Here is a 7669-nt window from a genome sequence, read left to right on the forward strand (position 1 = left end):
GAAGCCCATTTGTGATAGATGACAACATTTTAAGACTTTTTTTTCGGTTTAGCTCTGATTTGGTTCAATTTGATTTATCTGCCTTGGTTTGCATTGATTTGATAGGACTCACCAACACGGTTCGGTTTCCTGATTGTTAACCGCGTTTTGGAATATTGGTTCTTGTCAACAAACCAGAACAAACAAAAAGGCTCAAGAGAAAACATGGAAGACACTATATATGTATGATGTATCTCACTTAATAAGACTTACTACTAGCTGTAAGAGAAACTACATAAGCCACGAACAACTCTCAAAAAGACGATACAATTTCTAACCATTTTCTACACACACTTCGACTCATATATATATTTACCATCCCCGGCCGTACTGGTTCTGACCGATACTGCCATATGTGTCCCTCTTGTTTGTGACGCATCGGTTATTTTCTTCTCAGACGATAACCGTGAGAAGCATCTGACACAGTACACCTAATGCAGAGATCAAATAGTCCATTAGGTAAGAGCCATAATAACTCTTAATACGAACCTTGAGAGAACAACATGATCAGGCTTCTAACAGCTAATCTGGGATTCTAACAGTTATGGTCAATACACATTTAACTCTTATGCACAGACAATTCTTACTATGAGTCACCAAGAAGATTTATCACTTGTTGAGTGCTTATCCTGCACTAACAGCTACAAGCGTGTTCAGGACCTCCCTCTGCAACATCAAAGTGTTTCAGAATATTTCATGGTTAGACTGAAATCAATCCCAAAGCCAGCAGTTGATATGTCTACATATATCACAAAGGGCAACAATACTCCTTCATTCATTGGAACGATTACAGATTTAACACACATTGACAATGAAATATTCTTATTTCTAACAGTTTATCTCAATTCAAATTTGAAGGCACATGGTGAGACTTTTTCTCTCTAAGTACAAACACAAAAGGTGCCACACATGCTCAACGAGCATGGTAGTTATGGTAAAAAATTAACACTTACAGCAGATTTGAAGTCAGGGTTTGACAAGTTCACTGTGCGATTTCTCATCAACAATTAACTATGGCCATTTCTTCAGTATCCGTTCCAGTAACCTGAGATCCTCGCCTTTGGGAGCATGTGGATCAAGATTCCTCAGATCTTCGACAAACAGTTTTGCCTCATCTTTCCTGTTTAACTTGCAGTATCCATCGACAATTGAGTTGTAGGTGTTCTGGTTTGGTCTACAACTATGCTTGATCATGTACCTAACGACGCCGATGGCCTCCTCAAACATTGAGTCAGCTGCATAAGAACCGATAAACGTATTGTACGTGATAACATCAGGGACAATCCCTGAATCCCTCATCTCTGAGAACATTCTAGATGCATCTCTCATCCGAGTATTTCTACAGTAGGCGTAAATGACTGTGTTGTATGATATGATATCTGGCTTGATTCCCTTAGCCAGTATTTCCCTCAAGATCTCCTCTGACTTTCCGAAATCAGCAGACCGACTATGCATATACATGAGGCTATTGTAGGTCGCCATGCTTGGTGTGAAACCCCTTTCTTTCATGTAGTCCAAGACTTCGTTCGCCTTTGCCACCATCTGCCTTCTTCCATAAATAGAGACCATGGAATTTAATGTGGTTATGTCTGGTGAAAACCCTCTTTCTTTGAGCTCATAGAACGCACGTTCAGCCTCTGGCAAAAGATCACACTTACTACAAACCAAGACTAGGGTCTTCAGAAGCACAGCTCGAGGCTCGATAACTCCAGAATACACTTCTTCTGCTAGAGAATGCATCAGACCTATCTCCTTGCCATTCGCATATGCATGAAGTAGAGAGCAGTAAGTTAACTCATTCGGTTTGCACCGACCATCTTCCATCTCTGCAAGAACTTTCTCAGATTGTTCCCACATTCCTCCACGAGCCAAAGCTGCCAACACAGTGTTATAGGTGGAAAGGTCAGGAGTGACTCCAGCATCAAGCATTCGCCTGTAGACAGTCATAGCTTGTTCAAACGAACCACAGCGGCTATACGCACTGATTAGGGTGTTGAAAGTTTCCCTTTCGGGTACAAATCCAGCTCTCTTCATTTCCTTGAATACACCTGATACTTCTGAATCCATCCCGTTTTGGCCAAAGACTGCCAATAGCGTATTCCAAGTGACGATGTCAGGGGAGAGACCGCACACGTTGATCTCATCAAAAATCTTCATCATATCAGCAAACTTTCCCCTGTTACCATACATCTTTATAAAGGCATTAAAAGTACAAATATTTGGTTTGCACCCGGCGTTTCTCATCTCTTCAAAAATATTCATAGCAGATTCGACCTTCCCAGCCCTCTCAAACCCTGATAAAAGTGTTGTGTAAGTGAAAACATCAGGTTTCGTTCCCTTTTCCGCCATCTGATTCTTAAGCTCCATCGCCTCATCAAGCATGCCATCCCGAGCATACGCAGAGATCAAGGAGTTGTAAGTCACAATGCTCGGAGAAAATCCATTGAGCTCCATCTCATTCAAAACCTTCATAGCTTCCTTAGGCCGATGAGACTTACCATAAACATCTAACAGCGCATTGTAAGTAACCTTATCATGACTAAACCCTGCAGCCTTCATCTCTTCGAAAACCTGAGCAGCTTCCTGATGCAAAGAGCCTCGTTTACAACAAGTTATAAGCGTGTTGTAGGTATACGCGTCAGGAGCAATCCCATCACTCTTCATCTTATCCACGAGAGAGGTAATCTTATTCCAAGGAGTACCCATTTTCCCAAACACATTCAAAACAACATTATAAGTTATCAAAGTCGGTTTACAACCTTCTTCCTCCATCTTCTTGAACACATTTACAGCTTCCCTGTACCTTCCGCTATTAGCAAAGGCTGATATCAACGAAGTATAAGAATAGACATCAAGAGAAAACCCATCTTCCTGCAACCCATTGAACAAATTTGCAGCGGAAGAGACTCTGCCTTCTTTACCTAACATACTGATAACTATAGCAACAACAGAGTTATCCAACATGGATTTGTAATCCTTTTGCTTCATAAACCAATCAAAAGCACGCAGAGCCAAATCGAATTTCTTATGAAATCCTAATCCTTTAAGAAAAGCTAGTAACTCCGACGAAGTAGACTCAGGTTTATCCTTATACGGCTCGAATAGCTCAGAGAGCAGAGCATCTAACTGACCGGAATCAAAAGTGGGTTCAATGAGGGAACGTAGAACTTGCTGACCTTGTGGAGAGAGACCATGGTAAGACCAAGGTTTACCGAGGTTAGAGTCGCGTGACTTGCCAATTCGCGTCCGGTTACGGTTTCTAGGCGTTTGAGAGCTGATGGGTTGTCTGGAATTAGGGTTCTGGTGAAGGAATACATCGTGGAGAAGAGGCTCTACAGGCGGAGGAGGTGGTGACGAAAGTGACGTAGTAAGAAAAGGCGTCCGAGAGAGATGGTGGTTTTGGTCGTGAGAAAAGGGTTTAGAGGAAGGAGTACCGGGAAGGAGAAGAGGGAGAGCTAGCTTGTCCGCCATGAGAGGTACAAGAAGTAGAAAACTAGAAAGAAGAAGCAAGCGAGAGTGAAAGCCAGAAGAGAAGAGAAACGAATGGATATTTTTGTCAGATTTTTTTATTTTATTTTAATTCGAAGAACACAATTTTTACAGTTTTATTTGCAAGAGTTGGCAATTTAACCCCTAAAAATATTCGACCACGTGGCTAGTCCGGATTCAACAGGTTAAATCTAAATGGGCTAGCTAATACTTGAACGGGCTTGATTTTGTCAGAAAGAGCCCGTTTACTATTAGTATGTTAGGGAGATTTTATTTTGTAGAGAGATCGATGATTCAAAATCAAATGTCAAGTTGAAACGTTTACTAGAACAATCCAACTTTGTAACTCTTGAAAGTTGAAACTTTACTTGAAACCCTGAAACCTGAGTAATGACTGAATTTGAAGCTAAAAGACTGAATCCAGAACAAAAAAAAAAACTGAATTAGAATCCTTGATCTCGTAAGAAACAATTATGATACATCAAAGACACTGATACTTAAACATCTATCCACATAAAAACAATGCTAAACAAAACCAAACCAGGTAAAAAGATTTCACTCGCGAAGCAACCACAATGTTGATTACTCCTCGTCATCTGAGCTTGCATCATCGCTGCTGTAGTCACTGCTATCATCATCCTCCAAAATGTCGAGTTGGACAGCTCGGACCTGTATGACATCAGGCGGTCTGTGAAGTCCCTGAGGAGGTCGCATATGTTGCTGATCCTCTGCTCTGGGTGCAGCGATTGACTCCAGTGGCGGTAACACAACTCGGTCGCCTGGTTTCCATCCAGGAGGTGGTAATAGTAAATCTCTTGGCAATTCCACTGGCATTCCTGGTTTCCATCCTGAAGGAACTGCGATGTTCGGTGGAAGCAGGTTATGAATTGCTGAGATATCCATAGCTTCTGGCGGTGGTGGTGGTGGCTCAATGAGTGCTTCAACCTTCTTCTCCATGTTTTCTACCGTTTTAGGTAAACCGATATCGAGATCAGCAAAGGTGTAAAGCTGAGAAGCTCTCATTTGCTCGTCTTGTGGAGCTGGTGGTAATGCACCACGGAGAGGTGCTTGCCCTGCACCAAATTCAGGCGGAGCGAATGTGGTGTAGCTAATCTTGTGAGCGTAAGCTAGAATGTCCTTTAGCTTGAGCTGAGACGAAACTGTGGTTGAAGAAGAACAAGTAACATTTTCATCATCTTCTTCTTCTTCCTTTTCGGATTCAGTTAGAGTTTTGCTTCGTTTAGGTTTGCGATAATCGGAGTAGTCGTCCACGAGCATATCGAGAACACGCTCCGCATCCCTGAGCTTGTTGGCGAATGCGAGAAGAGATAAATCTTTGGATTTTATCTCACGCGCGACCTTCTGCTTCGCGTCTTGCAGATCGAGGATCTCTTGAAGCTCTGTCACGGCTTCGAAGAGCTGAGTCTGGAGGGAATTGAATTGAGAAAGGATCTCCTTTGTGGATGAAGGATTAGGGTTTTCAAGCGGCGGAGGCGGTGGTAAAGAGTGCGATGAGAGGAACGAAGGGAGGGAGCCACGGAAAGCTGAAAGCCATAGAGCGCGATTGGGAGAGACGTCGAAGAGCTTAGACGTCAGAACCGCCATCTGCTGGAGAAGAGCTTGAGCTCGCGGTAATGGCGGAAGGAGCGATAGCAAAGCGGAGGATGAAATAGCCGACGAAGCTGAGGCTGAGGAAGCGGCGGCGACGTTGGAGGAAGGGAGTAGATTAGGTTGTTGTTGTTGTTGTTGCTGGATCTGTTGGTGCTGAGATTGGGAAGATGAAGATGAGGTTGGATGGCCATGACGAGGAGGCGTTGGATTTTGCACGGAGGGAGAACCAGGACCTGGTAACCCTAATCTCGCCGGAGATTGTACGATCTGATGCTGCAGCATCTTCGCCGACGGCGAAGGAATCTCTTAAACCGAAAGGTAATTTAGGAGAGTAATAGATCCGGGTTTGGGATCCCTTAATAGTGTTGTTCTATCACAGAACTACACGCACTCTAACAACCACGTCAATAAACGACACAACGTTTTAAAAGAAAACTACACAAGCTAGATACAAGATAAGATGAAAGACTCTGGCTCGTAAAGAGTCTTCTCTCCAATTCCACATGAACCCCTTCTCTAGCCACTTTCAGACGTAACCTTCCGTTGTCCACCGCGCGTACGCGTCTTACTCTTGACCAGAGCTAAAGGCACAGCAAGCTTATCATAGAGGAACCTTCTCTCTGTTTATTATTATATTTATACACACTTCGCAAACCTTCGGCGTCAGTTAGAGGGTCGTAAGACATTCCAAAACCATACCAACACGGTTCAGTTTCCTAATTATTATGAACCCGGTTTCCGGAATACTGTTATTGACAAGAAACAACAAAGAGTGGAGACAAAACATGGACGTTAATGCTTACAAGTACAATACAACAAAGTTATGTATGTATCTCACTTATGAGTTAAGTCACAATTTGCTAACTTGTTACATAGCTTTGGTTAAACAGATAACCAAAAAATAACCAATCAGAAATAGAGGTAAAGAAAAGACATATTACAAAACGCATGAACAAATAATTATCAAAAAGAAGACACATTTGGTAACCATTTCCTACACACACACAAGTACATATATCTACCATTCACCCCCACTGGTTCTCTGACCTAAACTGCATATTTTCCTCTTGTTTGTGACGCCTTATTGTTCTCTTCAGGCAACAACCGTAAGAAGCATCTGACACAATCCACCAAACACAGAGATCAAATAACTCGTAACACATATCTTAAGGGAAGTGTGATCATGTGAGACTGACAGCAACTACTGTGACAAATGAGAAGCATTAAGGTCTTATGCAAACCTTAGTGAACTGTCTACCAGCTATTATGTAATTAAAGCTATAGAAACTATCTGATTATAGTGAAGTGTTTTATATTGGTATCGGATATAAGATATAAACCACACTTACTTGATAGCTGGTCAACAGTTGCTGCGAGCAAGAAGAAGTCGTCAAAAAGAGATATAACTTGTTGAGTTCTTGATCAGGGTTCCCGTACTAAGAGCTACGAGCTTAAGTGTTCATGACCTTAGCATCAACGTGTTCATACTATTTCATGGTTAGATTACATCTGTTGCAAAAAAATCAATCCACCAGCCAGCGGTTGATGTGTGAATAGAATATATATATATATATATATATATATATATATATATATATATATATCAAAGAGCACAACAACCCTCATTTAATCATAGGAATGGAAAAAAAGTAACACTCAGTAAGAGCGATCTAGTCTTAATTTCTAACGGTTTAGGCAATTCAAATTTGAAGGTCTGTTTGGTGTAAGAGACTTTTTCTCTCTAAGTCTTAACACGGAAAGAAAAATGTATCCACATGCTCAACGAGAACAGAAGTTAAGATAAAATTAACACTTACAGAAGGTTCGAAGTCAGGATTTGACAAGTTCACTGTGAGGTTTCTCATCAACAGCAGAACCTGCAAGACAAACTGTGATTAGTGAAGGATACTAGAAAAAGAACAGTCACTGACAGCTACAAATAGTGAAATAGGTACTCCTAAAAACTGACCCATAGTTGTACAACCCCATTCAAAATTTTAAAAAGGATCCTTTATTTAAGTTCAGCTGTGTGAGACCACTATAAGGTCAGTACTTGAACTATTTAGAGTAATGACTGGAAACACCACCAACCCAAATTACAACCGATATAAGGAAGCTCAAAGAAGAAGCACCATTCGAGTAGAAGCCTAAATAATGGATATGCTGTCACATACATCATTAATATAAAGGCAAGTACGCTCCAACTCACAGTTTCGAAATTTATAGGATCCATTTCCTTGAGTTTTTTCATGCGGCCTTTGCTGTCAGGATCGAAGACACTCCCAATGAAATTATAAACCTCAGCAAAATCAGGAAGACCTGCAAAGCAACCATTACAACAGTTTCCACCATAAAATGAAAACTCAGAAATAGTCACCCAACTTTTCAGATAAGTACCATGCATTGAGGGAGCTGGTTTTGCCAGTCTTAAATCTTGGGAATCTGATAGTGTTCTGCTTGAGCTTCCTATACCAGATGCTGCAGGACTACTCTCACTTAGTATGCCATTTGATCCAACAACAACTGAAAC

The 7669-nt window shown here is 41.5% G+C and overlaps 3 protein-coding genes across 3 annotated transcripts in view; all 3 read right to left on the minus strand.

The window, feature by feature from the left end:
• Positions 197-3591, minus strand: LOC104708859 (pentatricopeptide repeat-containing protein At5g02860). The gene is made up of 3 exons (XM_010425506.2): positions 993-3591; positions 627-705; positions 197-470 (listed from the first exon to the last, which is right to left on the minus strand). Exon 1 carries the CDS (start codon positions 3508-3510, stop codon positions 1051-1053), a length of 2460 nt encoding a protein of 819 aa, XP_010423808.1. The 5' UTR covers positions 3511-3591; the 3' UTR covers positions 197-470; positions 627-705; positions 993-1050.
• On the minus strand, positions 3953-5717 carry LOC104708860 (mediator of RNA polymerase II transcription subunit 4-like). Its single transcript, XM_010425507.2, has one exon. The coding sequence runs from the start codon at positions 5419-5421 to the stop codon at positions 4111-4113; it is 1311 nt and encodes a 436-aa protein (XP_010423809.1). The 5' UTR covers positions 5422-5717; the 3' UTR covers positions 3953-4110.
• Positions 5913-7669, minus strand: part of LOC104708861 (protein REVEILLE 4-like) — a gene marked incomplete in the record, with an annotated part of 3682 nt that continues 1925 nt past the window's right edge. The window contains 5 exon segments of the mRNA XM_019229026.1: positions 5913-6256; positions 6489-6626; positions 6957-7016; positions 7349-7458; positions 7537-7662. Of these exon segments, the coding sequence (XP_019084571.1) occupies positions 6591-6626; positions 6957-7016; positions 7349-7458; positions 7537-7662 (332 nt within the window).

The sequence above is a fragment of the Camelina sativa genome, chromosome 8 (assembly GCF_000633955.1).
Source record: "Camelina sativa cultivar DH55 chromosome 8, Cs, whole genome shotgun sequence".
Taxonomy (NCBI): domain Eukaryota; kingdom Viridiplantae; phylum Streptophyta; class Magnoliopsida; order Brassicales; family Brassicaceae; genus Camelina; species Camelina sativa.

Bases quoted from the DNA above. Each gene is read 5' to 3' on its own strand.
- LOC104708859 (XM_010425506.2), bottom strand. From the start codon at position 3,510: ATGGCGGACAAGCTAGCTCTCCCTCTTCTCCTTCCCGGTACTCCTTCC.
- LOC104708860 (XM_010425507.2), bottom strand. From the start codon at position 5,421: ATGCTGCAGCATCAGATCGTACAATCTCCGGCGAGATTAGGGTTACCA.